The sequence below is a fragment of the Sceloporus undulatus genome, chromosome 3 (assembly GCF_019175285.1).
Source record: "Sceloporus undulatus isolate JIND9_A2432 ecotype Alabama chromosome 3, SceUnd_v1.1, whole genome shotgun sequence".
Classification (NCBI taxonomy): Eukaryota; Metazoa; Chordata; class Lepidosauria; order Squamata; family Phrynosomatidae; genus Sceloporus; species Sceloporus undulatus.
Window position 1 is genome coordinate 112,976,476 of NC_056524.1, and position 18,321 is coordinate 112,994,796.

Consider the following 18,321-nt stretch of genomic DNA (forward strand, 5'->3'; position numbering starts at 1 on the left):
GAGCCTGAAAGTAGAAGAAACGCATGAACGAAGTCTTTTAGAAAATGTACTGCAGTCAAGAATAGTTGTCCTATATCACGCCAACCGTGGCTTATTCTTCTGTCTAACATACGTGTTTATAAAACTCCAGACAACCAACAAATTAATGGGCCAAGGGACAATTTTCTCTGACAGTTGACATGTTTGGTGGAATAAGCAGAGGTTTTTTGACAGATGTGGAATTTACAAGCAGTTGCTGTTTAAAGCTGTGTAACATATAAATGGCCTAACAGATGATGTAAGAGAAACTGTTGCTTTCAATGACTAAATGATTTCTGACTGAACTCAGTGCATGCAACCTACATGAGGAAGGTTCTTGGGATTCTCGTTTGAATCTTGTGGCATCTTGTACTTGAAACAACCCTCTCCATAGAGAAAAGTGAAGTTTGCATGGAGGCTGTCTCCTCCTCACAGGGCCAGAGTGGCCCATATCTGCTGTATGGGTAGGCCAGAGATCTGATACTCTGAGGAAGAATGTGTTGTAGTTAAAAGATTGTGGGGTGCTATAAAGAGAAGATACCAAAGACCTGATCACTTTATGGAAGTGTTCTGAAAATGTTTTGTTTTGCTCCTCTTGTTAATGAAGGGTGAAAATGCTTGATAATACAGTTGGCGCTCCACATTTGTGGCTTTGACTTTTGCGGTTGTCATTATTCACAGATTTGATTAATATGATCTCTCTAGGAATCTCTAGGTCCTCCACTACAACTCTGTTGTTATCTTCCATTGGATGTTGAGCATCTAGTCATGCTACAAGACCATTTTTTTTTTTAGAGAGAACACTTATCTAGGCATTTTTACAATATGATTGTATGGTCAACTTCCAGCAGACGTTGACCACAGTGTTGCCCCAAAGGACCTAGAGATCCCTAGAGAGGTGTTGTCTGATGTAAAAAACTAGTGGCTTTTTTTATTTCAGTTTTTCCACTTTTATGGGGGCTCTGCGCCACTAACCCCTGTGAATGTGGAGGGCCCACTGTAAATGGATTCATTTCCTGGGCATCTTGTGGATCTGACTTATTATTTATTATTATTATTAACCTTTATTTATGAAGCACTGATAGGCTCTCATGCATGGCAATCATATCACTGTTTGCCTGGGCCTAGACAATGCTGCTCAAAGTAGTGGTCCCTAGGCTCATCTATGAGCCATTGACTACTGATCCAAGGGGGATTTCCAGCAAGGAAAGCAGCAGTTATAGCCAGTGGATGCAAACACAGTACTGGTCTCTGAAGCAGTAGGGGGGAAGTGGCCAACTGCTCATATCCAGTAGCCCAGGAGCACTGGTCTAGGATTCTTAACCCCTGTGGACACATTAATGCCAAAAAATTGACCTTCTGCTCAGTGGGCTCTCCATTTCTTCTCAGTATGTGTTGGAGGGACAGGAGGATGGAAGAGTGGTCTAGAGCAGTGTTTCTCAAGCTATTTGATATGGGGCACCAGCAATTATTGTTTCCCACTGTGACAGAGACCAGGACAGAATGTGTGCCCATTGTTGGTTAAGCTCCAGAGTAAACTCTATTCTTGGCAATAAAGGCTAACAGTAAGAAATTATGCCCTAGAGTAGAGGTTGACAGCTTTAAAAAGTTTAGAGCCAACTGTCCATCCTAATCACCTCCACCAGCAGTTCCCAACCTGTGCTCCAAGGAGCTCTTGGGGCTCCGCATGCACATCCTAGGTGCTCTGTAGCCACTCCAGGAAAATTAAAGAAATAAAAATTGAATGAAATTTAAAAATAAGAAACAAAAAGTAATACTACTCTTAAACACCAATAACCTGTAAGACATAGGGTAGGCCTCTTAGGGACTCCACCATAGAAATTGATTCTAAAAAGGGCTCCGCGAGACAAAAAGGTTCTCTCCTGCTGAAACTTGATGTATGTGGAAGTTTTATTTCCAGTTTCACTCCACCCTATTTTTACCAGAACAAGGTACACAGGGGACATACATCTTGGTTTAAAGGAGGATTGTGCTTCCTGGAAGATGACTCTTCAAGTTCTAATAAGTTTGCCTGGAGTCTTGTCCAGCCCTTCTAAAATCTTATGTTTATGGAGTATATCCAGAAATGCTGGGAACAACAGGCATCCCATTCTCTATAGTCCCAACATCCTAGGAATATCCCACATGGGTGGTTCCACAAGTGCAGTCTTCAGTAATCATTTTCTTTCTCCAGGAGGGAAGAATTCTATTATTCTAAGAACTGGGAAAGTAAGGAGGTATGCTTTCGGAATATGATTCCCCTTAGGGAGGCCAAGAGGTATAGGATCTCCTGACCCTGATCAGTTTTGAAGAATGATGGGTTCTAGTCTGAAATGGTCCCTGATGAAAATATGGATTATCAAGAGTAATTAATTGTAATTAACAATGTTAGTTCTACAATAGACGTATCACTCTGTAGTTTGCATTGTAAAGAATTTCTAAAGAAGAAGGCCCTCCATGCCATCTGCCATGGTCTAGCCCTCAGAGGGATAGAAGAACTGCTGGACCTATTTACCTTCCCCATTGCCATCCCATTCTCTTTTTGTGTTATGTCTGTTTAGACTGGAAGCCTGAGGGCAGGTAAATGTCTAATTAACTATCTGTAAGCCTCTCTGAGAGACTTTGAGGCTGAATAGTGGGATATAAATACAGTAAATAAATAAATGCATTTTTTTTTCATAAATACTGTGAGTGGCAGAAAGGTCTAGTGGATAATTGGATTGATAAGGTCAGTTTGGGAATCAGAAGAAAGAGGAAAATAGATTAATTACAGTGGAACATCACTGTGGTTGGTGTCACCCAGTGTGGTTGTCTGGAAAGTGCTGCCAGGGTGGGGGGATTAGTAGTGAACTGCCCAACCCACCCTCCCGCTGTGTCACTTTTCTATCCTCTGGCCGGCTGCCCCCTCTTGTCCAGACCACTGCTGGGGGGACAGTGCTGCGGCCTCTGGACAACCCATTTAGTGTCTGTCGTGCCAGCTGGCCAGCAGGCATGCCATACTTGGAACAGAAGTCACCATGTCCCCAGCAGCAGTTGCTGCTGCAGGGGGCAATGCTGTGGCCTTCAGATGGCTATTCATGGTCTGACACAGCCGATGAGTGAGCAAGAAAGGGAAGCAGTGCCCATTCTCTCTTGCACTAGCCCTACCAAGTATACTGCCCCATCAAGTGTACAGCCCCCTCTGGGATGTCACCCAGTGTGGTCCGCACTCCCCTGCTGACCCCTCTGGGGGGAACAGTGTTCGGTGAGAGACAAACTGATAGCTGTATTGCTTGTTTCTTGGATGGGATGGTAAGTCACTTGGTTGGGAAGAAGTGGGAATGAATTCATTATATGTGTATGGGACTTTGTGTTTGGGAAACAGTTAGCTCTTATTCTTCAGTATTACAAAGCAATCATTTAGCACTTTCTACTGGCCATTACAAAACTACTCCCCCCACCCCCCCAAAAAAGAATTACAGTCCAGAAATGTTTTTAAAAGGCTAATCAGTACTGCAATCATGTGCATGTCTCCTTGAGTGTTATTGCCCTTGAGTTCAGCAGGATGTCAGTTAACTGTGTAGAGAAGGGGTGAGGAAAGTGAGTTTCATGGGACGCATATGGCACCCGGCTCCCCCAAAACATGTCGCTGAACTTTCTCCCAAACCCTCTGGGGCACTGAGGGATGAAAAATCTTGGCAGGGGGTGAGATCTTGCAAGGACTCTGGTGTGTGTGTGTGATTGCCTCTCCCTAACTGCTGACAGTTAAGCATCCCTGTTATGTAGGATTGCAGCCTAATATTGCTCAGTCTGTCAGTCACACTGTGCTTAATGAAATCTCTTTGTGGTTTGGCTAACTCCTTTAAAACTGGTGGCTTCACTTGTGATCCTTCGGCTGTTAAAAGGAAGGGGGGAGGAAGTATTTTTGGTGTCAGGCAAATTAGTGTTGCTGTTCTAAGCAAGACATTTTCAAGAGCAGGGAAATTCTAGACTATTGGGAATTCTAATTTTATAAGATAGTAAATGGATTTTGAGTTGCAGAGAGTGAATAAACACAGTCATTTACCAAATGCAGATTATGACAAGATAAGTTGGTTGCTGTAACCCAAAAAGTGGTAAGGAGATTTAAGCCTTACTTCTGTACCCAGCAGGGACTACTTTCTATGTTGGAAGGCAGTTGCACTTTTCACCTCCCCTCTCAGATTGCCACTGCTCCACAGAAATAACTAATATCAGTCTTTGCAAGCAGGAGGATTAACAAATATTTTTTATAGGCCAGTAAGTATTAAAAACTTTTTGGTAAGGTTGAGCTACCTTTTCATAAATGCATCTTGCATTTGTTTCAGATTTCCAACCAGCATAATGTTGGCACTCCAAATTTTGAGCAAGTATTGTACAGCATGGCGCAGGCAGAAGGTAACCTGGACCATGACATACCACTCTTATTCCTTCCACCCTACTGGGCTAAAACTGTTGTGGGCCTCCTTTCCATCATCTGCTTTGTGAACAGCTATGATGGTGACTTTGTCTTTGATGATTCGGAAGCTATCATCAATAATAAGGTTAGTGCCTTTTTCTTTGCTACTTAACTGGTCAACTGTGGTAAGAACATCTTCCAGCAACCAGGCAGAGGAGATTTTGTTGCCTTGTGGATTTTGACTTGACGAGAATAATTGCCAAAAGTCATTTATGGTTTCAGCCTAACATAGGACTGGCCTGCCACCAAACCATGGCACAGTTGTCTCCCACAGTCTCTAGAGTAGGGTCATCTTCAAATGTTTAGGGGTGTTTTTTTAAACCTTAAAAATTTGTGGGGGAAAGTGGAGATAGAGTGGGGATCCATGCTAGGGCTTCTGGGGAATATGTGGGTTGGGAGCTGTCTCCTGATTTGAGCCACACTCTGAGCCTTGGCAAGCTGAAATTGCAGACACTCCTTTCTCTACAAGCTGCCTTACATCAGAACATTGTTTGTCTGCTACCCACTTGATCTCTAAGTGCATGAGGTTACTCGAGTGTCTCTGTTGCAATTAAAAATATCATTTGATTCTAATTTCCAACTTAGTTACTCATCCCCAGATATAGAGATATAGATATAGATCTGGACACGAACCTGACATGAACATGATCACAATTATGAATAATGCCTCCTTGTCCGCTTATTTTCTTCCAGATTCTAGTTGAATGTTTTAATGTTTTTACAATTTTTAATGCTTTTATACTATGACTGTTTAATTCTGTTTTAGCATTGGGAATGGGGGGTGGGTATAGGGATTGTTTTCTTCTTGGATTTTATTGTAACTTTGATGTATTTTACTGTTGTAACCCGCCCGGATTCTCTGTGATAGGGCGGGCTAGAAATAAATAAATAAATAAATAAATAATGTAATAAAGTTGAGACTTGAAAAAAAATGTTGCAGTGTAGTCTGGTCCTTTTAGGGTACCAGTCAATGAACCCTATCATTTCCCCAGGGTATTCTATTCCAGTTTTAGCCGCTCACCCATTTCCACCCCAACCTTGTCAAGCAGTCCTGTTCCTACAAACCCTCTCCTTCAGCTATATGTATATACACATACACCCCATAGATTTTTTTTCCTATATCTTTTTTGGTTGGAAGGGAGAATTCTTCAAAGACTGGAGGTTTCCTCAAACCTGTTGATCACTTGCTCTTGTGTGGGGATGATGTCCTTTTTGGCCATATAAGGGGAAGCATTTCGTGAGTGCGTTTCTGCTTAGTCTGTAGCTGAGGCAGGAAATACGTGGCCCTCGAGATGTTGTTGAACTGCAACTCCCATCAACCCTACCCAAAACAACCATTGGGGAGGGATGATGGAAATTACAGTCCAACAACGTCTGAAGAACCAGAGGTTCCACATGTAAGGGCTGTGTGTGGCAATTAATCTCTAATGGCTGGTTCAGCATATGTAAATTGTTACTTAATGCTGCAGTCAATAAATTACATGCATAAACCAGAAAAGTAGTCAATATTCTAAAAGCAGCTGCACTATATTTTTGTATAATGGCATTATGCTTTGTGTTGGAAATGAACAAAAATAATTTTTAAAAAAATACTTAAAAGGAATTAGAACTCTGTCATTTTTTTTCCTGCTTTGAAAATCACTTTGTCATCTCAGTGGACAAATATGACCAAGTTCTAGAATTACATTCATTTTGGGGTTGACAAGGTAATCTCTATAGGGTTTAACCTACTTCAGAATAATAGTTCAATTTGGCAACTGGTTATAGAACTTTAATCTGCTTTTTTATTAGTTCTGAATAAGAACAGAACTGAAAAGTTAAGTAGGCCTATGCTGAGTTGTTAGTCCCAATAAAAAAAGTCTCATGCTATGTGTGCGATTCCAGGAGTTGTAGTAATACTGAAAAAGTAACCTTTCCAACATCTATGCTAATTTGGGTAGATCTGTACAAATCTCAATCTCTTAGTTTAATCTGTCTCTCAGAGCAGTTATGACAGTATTGTGTTCCTTTGATGAATTGTAATGTTCGTAAGGAATTACATGTTTGCTTTCCTGCTGCTCCAGCCTGTATTGTTCCCAATCTTTGTTCCCAAGGATTCAACAACAGGCTGTGTCTCTTTCTTTCTTTTGGCTATACGCACTCTTTCTGTGCTTGCAGATTCCTCCAGTTTTTTCACTATTAATATATGAAACATGTTCTTTTTCAACTTGCCTGCTTTCCCTCTTCAAAAATGTACTGAAAGTCTGTTTTTGTGTGCATAAAGACTTGTTCTTATGCTACTTGCCTCTGGAAATGGAGGGCTTAATCTATTTATTTTATATATTATTTAGTTTCTAGTTTCCTTGGGTGCCATACTATGAGAAACACAGGATAACAACAAACAAACATTCCTCATAAAAATGAGCAGCATCTGTTCTCTTCCACTGTCATGAGAATATTGGGTCAGATTCGGACTTCATCATACTAAAAGAAAGCCCATTGAAATCAATGAGACGAGTTAATTCTACTCCCATTGACCTCAGCGTGTCCCCTCTGATTATGAGGAAGTCTGGATTCAACCCATGGTCTTTTTCTTTTCTAATATCCACATTAAAGCCATTTTGGAAAAATGTGGAGCTGATGGTCTGGCATTTGGCACATTAAGAACTGACCAAAAATTAAGCTTAGTGGGGGGGGGGGTGTCCCAGCATACAACATATTTAATCCTTTTTCTCTGTGATACCTAGTAAAAGAAGCCATTTTGTAGATATATTGATTTATAACTGTTCCAGCACTGGATATCACAATGTGGTACTTTTAAGAAAGTTTTGCTCTTCCCTCTTTCCCTGGCGTTCTGATGAAAGATTCTCTTCCATTGGCTCCATGCCTATTGTAGCACAGAGCAATCTCTTATTGGATTTTATTGGTGTTCAAGACAGTTTTAAAGATGTATTCGTGCCACTGCAAGCAGCTCTATATTTTTTCTAGTTTTAAAGCCATGTACAGCAATGGTCTGTCTTTTGTATGTTTTAGGAAGACAAACATTTGAACAAGTAAAGCAGCTGAGGCAGAGTGTTTGTCTCTTACATGTGTTAATGAGCACAATGAGTTTTCCCTGAAATAACACCAAGTGATAAAAAAAATATGTTCAAAATCAAACACTGTAGAGATTCTAAGCCAACAGAGGAATATATACATGATTTCTCCAGTGATTATATGCAGCTTGCTGAAGAGAGGATAATAAAATATTTTTTTTTCATTTGGTACAGTCTTGTAAAATAGAGTTCATTTTTGATGGGAAAGCTTTCCCACTGCGAATGCCCTTATGACTTGTTTGCTTTGAATTAAGGTTGATTCACACAACCGCTTCTTGGGCATATGTTCCAACTGTTGTGATTATATATAAAAACTGTCAGCCCAGATTGAATGAGAAGGTGATACAGCTGTCATCTTTGTGCTCCACACAGAACCATATGTCATTTTATTGTCTCACTGTAACAGCTTCTGACAACCTGATTTTGAGCCATGTTCACTCAGAAGCAAATCGCTTTGAATTCAGTGGAAACAAGGACCCAGAAAATTGTGGCTGGGTTTGGTAGTTAACCTCTGTTTCCTAGTTTCTCCCCCTTACTAGTCAGTTATAAAATCGACCTCCCCACATCAACACCTGGAATAGGGATATAATGTTGAGATACAGTGGAATTATATGCCAAATCTTTAATACACTATCTCCTCATATGGGACTTGCTTGTACTGGGAAATACATGTTCTGCACATTCCCTCTGACATTTTACAAATGCAAACTGGAATGTATGTGGCCAAGCAACATCAGAACATGGATAAGTTGGCAAATATTAATAAAGAGAAAGAGATAGGAGAGACATCAGTAGTTTGCTATTGTCTGCGCCTGTTGTAAAGGGCAAAATTCTACCCCTTTGCCCCATGTCATTAAGTTAATTGAGTGCAAACTACTCATGCACTTTGAAAATCAGTTTGCAGCAATTGAAGTAAACAGAGGATTACATGGGTAAATGGGAGAAGGAGAGAGAATCGGGAGGAGGGGGGGTTAAAAGCAGCTGAAAAAGTGGTATGACAGAGGATTAACTGGGATTGCCCCAACAAATCAGTACATTTGGGCCCCATTCCCACTGGGCACAAAAAGCGATGTATATTGTTGCGATTCTGGCTCGAATTTTTTTTCTGAGTCCTAATCAAATCTGGTCCTTTGCTCCCATTAGGAAAGGCTGCAAAATGACTCAATTTATTCTGACCCATGTTTTTGTTCCCATTGGATTTTTCCCTACTGTATTTTAAAGTGGAGTAATTTGCTCCCCGTTTCCATTGCCCTTCTGGAACCTCTTTTTTTTAAGCAGCTGTCAATCCAGCGCTTAGGCGATTAGACATCACAGTGACGGCAGTTGCTTCGATGCATTTTGGTACAGGCTATTTTGGTTCCCATTTGAGCCTTTCAAACCTGTTTTTCTGTTTCATTTTGTTTTAAACAGTCAATCAATCGCTTAGGCGCTTTTCCCCTCTGGGAAAAGGAGAAGGAGCCTCCATCCCTGCAAGTCCCTTCGCCTCCCAAGCTGTCCTGTGTCTTCCCAGAGCCCATCTAGGAAAGGGAGAAGGAGCCTCCATCCCCCCAGGTCCCTTTGCCTCCCAAGCTTTCCTGTGTTTCCCCAGAGCCCCTCTGGGAAAATGAGCCTCTATTCCCCCAAGTCCCTTTGCCTCCCCCATTGCTCCCTGGGGCGCGATCGAGTAGGCATGTAATAATAGTTTAAAATTGATGTTCAATGGGTCTCCTCACATGTCGGTCTATGAATATGGAGAAGAGGGGAGGTTGCAGAGGGACGTAATGTGTTTACCGCATTTGGAGGTCAATGTAGCAATTTGCTATGTTTGGACACCCGACAGAGCGCCTAGCCGATCGAAAGTTTAATTTTTAAAAAAATCAGTTTGTCTACACACGCGATCGCCTTACCCTGCCTCCCACTCCACCAGGGGAAAGGCTACGTGAATGGGGGGAAATGGTGCCGGTAATGCAGGAAAGAGAACAAAGTGGGTAACACCCCCAGGCCAGCCCCTTGAGCACCATCCCCAAGTTCCTGAATCTGACACCCTTGTCGTTCCCATTCATTTGCCCCGGATCGGACCCAGGAGATGCAGGAAAAACCTCTGAAAAAGTACAGTCAAATTAACCTGGGTTCGAGCCCCCCCTGATTCGGGTTTTCCCTGGAAAAATCGATTACATGGAGATCATATCTGAATTCCAATGGGAACGAAATCGGCTCAATGAGAATCAAATGCGCGCTCAAATGGGAATGATGCCCCCATAATCTGAGTCTTGATCCGCTTTATAAGCCAGTGGCAATGGGGCCTTGGAGGTTATGCTTGCATAGTAGTAACTTTTTTGTACTCTATTCTTAACACAGGGGCCATCAAAATGGTTAGGAGGTATGATAGGCTTTCTATTAAAAATGAGATCTGCTTTTTTGTTTGTTTTGTTGTCCAAGTGTGGTTCATAGTGGTGCAAGGGCTTCCCAGCATTTACAAAAGATCTGTGATAACTGATTTTGGAAGGACTCCTAGGGCTCTTGATATCCTCTTCCAGTCAGAGAGGTCAATGCAGTAGTCTGAAATGGTACAAGGCAGTTGTATTTGTTCAAATCTGCAGATCCTTTCATATTTAGAAAAGTCCATATGAAGGTCCAGGCTGAATGAGGTCAAACACCAATCTAGTCCAGCATCCTATTCATATAGTGGTCAGTCAGTTCCCTATGGGAACCCATGGCCAGAATATGAAAGCAGCTACACCCTCCTGTTTCAACTCTCTATCAGTTGATAAACAAAGGTATGCATCTTCTGGTATCCAAAGAAATCAGGCTTTGGAAAATTACTGTTTAGAAGTAATTTGTTATAGTTATAGGGGCTGGTACAGACAGCCCGGTAAGGGGCAGCTCTATGCCACCCCTGGAAGCGCTGAGTTGGGGATGCGGCAACCACATGCCATGCCCCAACCCGGTGTAAAAAGGAGCTACGAAAACGGCTCCTATTTGCCCTGTAGAAGAGGTGCCATAAGTTCCCTGGCACAGCTGTTTGGGCACTGCGCACAAGGGACATCATCATGGCGTGCACCATCCAAACAGGCGCACACCAAGATGGTGCCTGGGCTACACAAGTAGGGCTTTGAGCATATGAATGCTCATCCCTGTCTGAGCTCTTGTTTGCCTGCAGGCCAGCACAAAGTGCCAGTCTGTACAGGTTCATAGTGGTCTGCTATCATAATTTTTAAAAAAAGAAGTAATAATTTACTGTCCTGTTTTTCAAAACTGACTAAGGTGGGGTACAGACCTCCCAAAAAGGGTGGCCTGCCGGCACCTGGTTTTCCACCAGAGGGAATCCTCAGCTGCCAAATGTCGTAGTGGTGGCATAACGAGTGTGCCACAGTGCACCACTGGCGCACTCGTTACACAAGTGCCACATGGCACTTGCGTAACAATGGCGGCACCCAGGTATACAGGGCGCCACCATTTTGACACCCTTGTCATGTGCTAGGGTTGCGAAGCGTCTGGAAAAAGCGCCTCGAGGCAACCCTAGCATGTCATCAGGACGTGCTAAAGGGCCTGTCTGTTGCGGACTTAAAATTCTCTTCCTCTTGGATTCCCACCACCACCACACTTCTACTATCCACTTTGTCACTTCAACTTTTACAGTGAACATGAACCCAAGCTATTCTTGGAGCATAGAAAAGTTACCTTTACAATCACACCTCCCTTGAAATCCCAGCCAGCATGGACATTGGCCTCTTCTGGCTTTTTCTGAGCTAACAACCATAATTACTGTGGTAGTGAATTCTACATTTCAGCTATGCACTGTGTGAATAAGTACTGTATTTCTTTTGATCTATCCTAAACCTCCCACCATTTAGAGTCAGTGGATCACTCTTGAGTCTTACTATAATGACTGAAGGAGAAAACTTTCTTCCTGTATACTTTCTCCACATTGTGCATCTTTTTACACACTTCCGCTATATCTCTTCTTGTGTGCATATGTGTCTTCAGGTCACCAGTCGACTTGTGGCAACCCCATGTATTTCATAGGGTTTTTCTTAAGCAAGGAATACTCAGGGGTGGTTTTGCCAGTTCCCTCTTCTGAAATATAGCCCACAGTATCTAAGGTCTGAAACAGACGGCCCAAAAGGTCTGCTGTTGGGCTGCATTGAGGGTGTGGCATTTAGAAGATGCATGCCCCGAAGGCAGCCTGAAGCTGCCCCAACCCGGAAGAGACAGCATGAAAAGGAGCGGAAAAAAGGTTCCAATTTAGAGGCTGGCTGGGAACAGCGGTGATGGGCCAGATTGGGGCCAGGCATGTGCAGTTGCAGTTGCCACAGCTTCAGGGCAAGCAGCACCAGGGTGGCCCCAATCCACCCCTTTTGAGCGGTCTCTCTTGCCCCACACTTCTCCTTTTTACAATGCTGAACAGCATCAAACATCACCTTTCCTTGTACACCAGTTGCTCTAGTCCCTTGATCATTTTGATTGGCCTTTCCTGCACCATAACCAGTTCTACAGTAGCCTTTTTCATAATTGTACACAGTATTCCAAGAGTGATCACATCACTGTTTTGTGTACGGATGTTTTCCAAAAATGTATTTTCTGCCCTAAACAAGGTACAGGGGTGTGAAAAGCATTGGGGACATCCAGAATAAACCTGGGTTGCCTGTGGTCACAGGCAGCACAATAACCTGACTCTAGTGAAGGGGCATAATATTTGCAATTCTGTTTTCAGTTCCCCTCAAATTCAGTGGAACTTAACTGCTCACTAAGGACTGCAAATCACAAAATCTTTCCCTAGGAAAGAAGTTAGGAAGAACTTTTCAGTAATAAACTGGCTGCAGTATTTTTATTTCAGAAAAAAAAAAGAACAGGTCTCTACCTTTACATGCTTGATAGCACACGAGACATAACAAAAGTGCTGTTTTTATAGTAGTGTGGAATGTGAAGCACCATCAGTGTGGCATCACAGGGAGCTATGTGAGTCCTAAAGTGAGAGGCTATGACCGACTCTCTGGCTCTGCCAGTGACTGGTTCAGTGCACATGCTGATTACAGCAATGTGCAGTGCAAACAAAAAACATTTCCAATTGCACACTTTTGTCAGAGATAGAGCTGCAGCCCTATATGTGCTTTAACCATAAGGATGTCTATAAATAAACCTGCATGGGAATGGGCTATGGGGACAAGAGGATAGGTAAGGAGGGTGTCTGTGTGAATAAAAATATCAGCATACCCAGATGCAATTGTCTTCTCACTTGTTCACATGTAAGACTCAAGATGTAATTGTCTTCTCACTTGTTCACATGTAAGACTCAACAAATGTATTAAGGATACAGCAGATGAGAAATATGGCAGCCTAGGACAAATGTCTGGCTGTGCCAAACAAACCAGAAGCATGCTTGTCAAGGCACTGGAGTGTGCTTCTGAAAGAAACCTGGCATAGACATTTCTGTGGGCTGCAAATGATCTGCTTCTTAACTCCACTCCTGCCACCTTCTCTTCAGAAGCTGCCGCCTGACCCAGTCTTATACGCAGCAACACATCTCTCTTTGAAGCTCTGTCCTGCTGCCATCAGAGGTGTCCTGTGAGGCATAACCTCCTCTAGCCTCATCATTCTTGTTAATGAGAAAGCCCAGGGCCCTTTCATATTACACAATTATAGCTCTATGATTCCACTTTAACTTTCTTGATAGCATTCCATGAAATCCTGGGGCTTGTATTTTGGGGAGGCAGTAGAGTTTGGTGGCCAAGAATTCTAAATGTCTCCCTCTAAACTGAAAACCTCAGGATCCCCTAGGATGTTGCCATGGCAGTTGAAATGAAATCCTAGCTGTCTAACTGTGTAGTGTGAAAGAGCCCCTGGTGCTTCAGTCTTGCAAACCCTGGCTGTACTACACTAAGGATGCCACAATTTTGTTAGTATCCAAGCTGTATTGTAGAACGACTTGTTGTTTTCTTAAGTGTAAAGTAAATGCCTAAATGCTTACGAGAATTCATTCTGTTGCAGCTATAAGGTGAAATCCAGCCACTCAACTGATTATTCAGGAACTGTGTTTGCTAATATATTATTGATGTCTGTTCAAGTCATTGGGGCGTTATTAGCATAGGCGGTCATTGATTTATTTTTCTAGGGCAAAATCCTGCCTTCATGTAAGCATATGAAAAATTTGCTGTTAACTGAAAGGAGGCTTGAAATTAATTTCAAAATGTTTCTGAATCCTCTGTTTGCTTTCCCTTGCTTTTTTATTTACTGAAATTATAAAAAGCCGATAGCTGGTCTGATTATAATACTACTCTAGGCAACACGCCTGAATAATTTTTATTGCTTGTGTTCGGTTTTGTATGTATAACAAGATGCTGACCATTCTCCATCTCATTTTTGTTAGTGCAGAACAAATATAGTTGATGCTCCAAATCCAAGGATTCTGCACCCATGAATTCAACTATCCATAGCTTGAAAATATTAATAAAATGGGGCTTATTGAGAAAAAGTATGTATAGGATTCTTTTAAGGGTTCTTTCTTCCCATTATGTACTATCGATATATAGTGGGTCCTTGGTATCTGCTAGGGTTTGGTTACAGGAAACACCCCCCTCCCCCCATGAATACCAAAATCTGTGGATGCTCAAGTAGGTGTGTGGGCTTTTTGAAAGAAAGGAAGCAAATAAGCGCAAATAATAAATAAATGGTATGATTGCTGGGTTAACATACACAGAGGCACCTGATTTATTCTTCTCAAAACGTGAAGAATTGGCTGATTTACTTTGGCCAAAACTATGTTTTTCATTCATGATATTGATGTTATAAACCTGTGTTGTTTCAGGACCTCAGGTCAGAAACTCCCCTTGGTGATCTGTGGCATCATGACTTTTGGGGCAGCAAACTCAGTAGCAATACCAGTCACAAATCCTATCGACCACTTACTGTGCTAACGTTCAGGTGAGACATTTTCAGAGCATGTCAAAGCTTTCTTCCTCTTTTAAAAAAATGCAAGAAATTATAATAACGGAAAATGGAATTTAAAGAGAATCTGCCTTTAGTGTGGAGGGAAGGTTGATTTTTGATGATGTACACTAAATCCTCCAGCATGGAATGAGTTTCCTGTATATTTGTGTAGAATCGGTGGCAAGATCACAAGCTAAATAATAGTTTCAGATTACCCCACAGTGAAAAATCCTATCCTTGTTTTCCTTATTGGTAGAGACAGCAGAAGCATGACACAGATAGCAGCAGCAACTGTTCAGTTCTAGGTCATAGAGTATTTAATTTCTTCGTTTTATATTCTGCTTTTTTAGTCATCATTTCACTATATTATTGTATTTTAAAGCATTTTATAATTTTAACAGATTGTACACTGCTCAAAGAGTACTTGCTAGTGGGACATTTTAAAATGCTTTATATAAATACATAAAACTTGTTTATTGCAACCTATATTATCTTCACATCTGGGCACATCCTTCTAGGGTGCTAAGTATGTACTTCAGAGTCAGCTTTGTTGGCTCAAATAGGGGCCTGCCTCACTATGTTGGCTCCAGTTGATATCAGCTTCTGTCTTGGTAAGAGCTAGCATGGTGCAGTGGTTTGAGCATTGGATTATGACTCTGGAGACCAGGGTTCAAATCTCCACTTGGCCATAGAAACCCATTGGGTGACCTTGGGCAAGTCATGCTGTTTTTCAGCTTCAGAGGATGACCATGACACATACCCTCTCAACAAATTCTGTTTTAAAAATTCCCATGATAAGTTCTCCTTCGGGTCACCAGAAGTCAGAAATGACTTGAAGACACAACTGTCTCATCATGAAAGCAGAAGGAATTGGAAACAGCCACTGGACCTGATATGAGTCTCAGGATTTATTTGAAAAAGGTTTCATTCCATAAATGAACCAAATATGTTTCAGTCAAGACTGTGGCCTTCTTAAGGGGCTATTTGGTTCTAAAAAGGGTTGTAAAAATATTTCTGGGCTGAAACAACTTGGGCTAAACCTTTTTGAAAGACACCTTCATATTCAAGCTACCTGATTCCAGCCTGTGAGGCTCAGGGAAGAGGAGAGTCTCTTTCATGCAGTCTCAGATTCTCCCTACAAATCTTAATGATTGGCTGTTCTTGTTTCCTGACCCATTATTCCACTACTTCTACCTTTTCTACAAAGTAAGAGTGGGAGAGGGATGGGTGGGGCAGTTGTTAACCTCACTCATTCATAGGCTTGCCTAGTGGCAGTGAGGATACTTTAATGAATAAATCCATGAGTAGATAATAGAGCTGGTGCAAGGAGACGAGCTACAGCAGCACAACTACTGCTTTCTTCCAGAGGTGCTGCAACTGGAAGTTGTTTTTTTTAAAAAAAGAGCCCCACTGAAATAAGAACATAAGAAGAGCTGTGCTAGATCAGACCAAACTTGTATTCAGTTCAGCGTTCTGTTCTCCCACTGGTAACCAGATCTTTGCAGGACAAGATGGTGAAAGTATGCTTCTTCTTGTGCACCCAGTACTTCCTGTGATATTGGAGGTAATATTTATCCATCATGGTTGTTGACATCCTTATGTTCTATGGATTTGTCTGAGGATGTAGCCACACTGCAGAATTAAAGTAGTTTGATGTCAATTTAATTGCCGTGACCCTATCCTAAAGAATCCTGGGATTTGTAGTTTGGTGAAGCATCAGAGCTTTCTGACTGACCTGGCAGAATACCTCACCAAACTAACAAATCCCAGGATTCTGTAGGATAGAGTCGCTGCAGTTAAAATGGTGTCAAACTGCTTTAATTTTGAAGTATGGCTACACTTTATGCCAGGTGGGAATGGTGCAGCCCTCCACTTGTCACGGGATTGCAACTCTTAGAATTCCTGACTATGCAGCTAGTGCTGTTCAGAGTAACACTATCTGGAAAGCCACACACAGATCCCACTCTTGCTGTGGCCATCTTGTGGTAACAAATTCTGCAGTTTGCTTTTATATTCTTCCAAGCAATACTTACTCTTTAAAATAAAATTCCCTAGTTAAGGATCACTATCACTGAACAACATAACTCCCCTCTTATTCTTCCTCCCCTCTGCCTAGTGTTTTCCATTTATGAACAGCTTGGATGGGGTTAAACCCCCCCCCCCCCATTAAAACAATAGCACTTAGAAGGTCTCATAAAGTTCCAGGATGGATCAAAACCCTTGTAGCCAGCCTGGTTTGCCTAAGACTACCTTGGATGGGGCTCTTTCATTCTGTAGATACACCTCAATTAATTAAGTAGATGTGTTCCTGAACATTACATCTTTGACCAAAAGTTTGGTACCAGAAGCAGAAAGAACATGGAAAGAATAGGGGTATGTTTCTACACGGCAACCAAGAAGAGCAGTTCAGCATGTTTCAAATTTTTTTTATTCAAAACAAACAACAAGGGTATGCAAAATGAAACAACTGGGTCAGGTAAGCTGTGAATAAATGAGCAAATTACTTTGAACCTTCTAGAGACTCCCTGAAAGCTTCTTCCAAAAGGCATCCAGTCGTGACTTTTTCTTTCACTGTTCTTATGATTTCTGTTTTGGTGGCCAGATTTATAGAACTGTGTTGTTGTTTTTAACATACTGGGAGGTATCTCATGAGCCAGGTTTATCTGCTTTCCCCTCTTCCCTCTGTTTTGCTGTTCATGCATGCTCAGTAAGGAATTCTGGAGGCAGCCGCTATTTATCTTTCTTACTGTAGGCAGGCACACACAGCTACAGTAGGATTGCCTAGAAGAGAGTCCTATTTTTTCTAGTTCGAGCTTTATTACTTTTTGTTGTTCTGTGCCTTGGAAAGATGTTTCCTATTTATGATGTTTCCAACATATTCTGGAGATCAGGGTTCAGTTCCCTGCTTGGTCCATGGAAACCCACTGGAAACCTTGGATGAGTCACACAGCTCCAAAAAACCCTTCTGTGATAGGTTTGCCTTGAAGGCACACAACAACACAATCTACTGTAAAATATCTGCTGTTGAATAATAAGCGTTGGAAGTAATAGGCTGTTGATGTATTATGCTGGAGAAGAATACTGTACTCAGGTGAAAAAACACTTTTCAGCTAACACTCATCTTTGTGTCACAAGTTCACTACTTCTTCCTTCCCATTGGTGTGTAAGATTCTTTATTAATGATCCATGCCAGTTTAATTACCCAGCTAGAAGCTTGGAAGATAATTCTGGGGGGAAAGCCAGGACAGTAATCTGCAGAGCTGCAGATTCAATTTGACTATTTTGCCTAATATCCCAGAATCCTTTGCCATTGTGTGACATGTAATCAGCATGTAGAGTTGATGGAACTTTAATTACATTTTCTCAAAGCAAGATTTGTATAACTGCTTCACAGTTTGATAAAAATTTAATATATCCTAATTTCTAAACTCAGTATTTTGTTCTGTTTTTTGTTTTCCTTGTATAGGATTAATTACCTTTTAGCTGGAGGCTTCCACCCATTGGGCTTTCATATCATCAATATAATACTCCATTGTGTGATCTCTGTCTTAATTGTTGATGTCTTCTCAATATTATTGGGTGGACTGCAGTACACCAATAAAGGAAGACGACTAAACTTTGTCCCCAAATCATCCCTGCTAGCTGCTTTGCTGTTTGCTGTACATCCTGTGCACACTGAATGTGTAAGTACCTAATAATTCAAGGATTGAAAATCATTAAAAAATGCTAGGGTTCCATTAACTCTACCAATTCTTCCCTTATTGCAAATACATCTCGTGTATGCAGTCCTTCAAGTGTGTGTGTGTGTGTGTGTGTATAAATCATGGCTAATCTGTTTGTGCAACATTTATCTGCATGTGCTGTGTA

At 41.7% G+C, this 18,321-nt stretch overlaps 1 protein-coding gene across 5 annotated transcripts in view; it reads left to right on the forward strand.

The window, feature by feature from the left end:
* Nucleotides 1–18,321, forward strand: part of TMTC4 (transmembrane O-mannosyltransferase targeting cadherins 4) — a 75,182-nt gene that overhangs the window by 16,816 nt on the left and 40,045 nt on the right. For 4 of the 5 annotated variants that reach the window (XM_042459219.1, XM_042459221.1, XM_042459218.1 and 1 more), the window contains exons 2-4: nt 4,344–4,559; nt 14,333–14,448; nt 17,921–18,137. In XM_042459219.1, the coding sequence (XP_042315153.1) occupies nt 4,398–4,559; nt 14,333–14,448; nt 17,921–18,137 (495 nt within the window). In that variant the 5' untranslated portion in view covers nt 4,344–4,397. The remainder of the gene's footprint in view (nt 1–4,343; nt 4,560–14,332; nt 14,449–17,920; nt 18,138–18,321) is intronic. The other variant, XM_042459223.1, reaches the window with a different exon arrangement.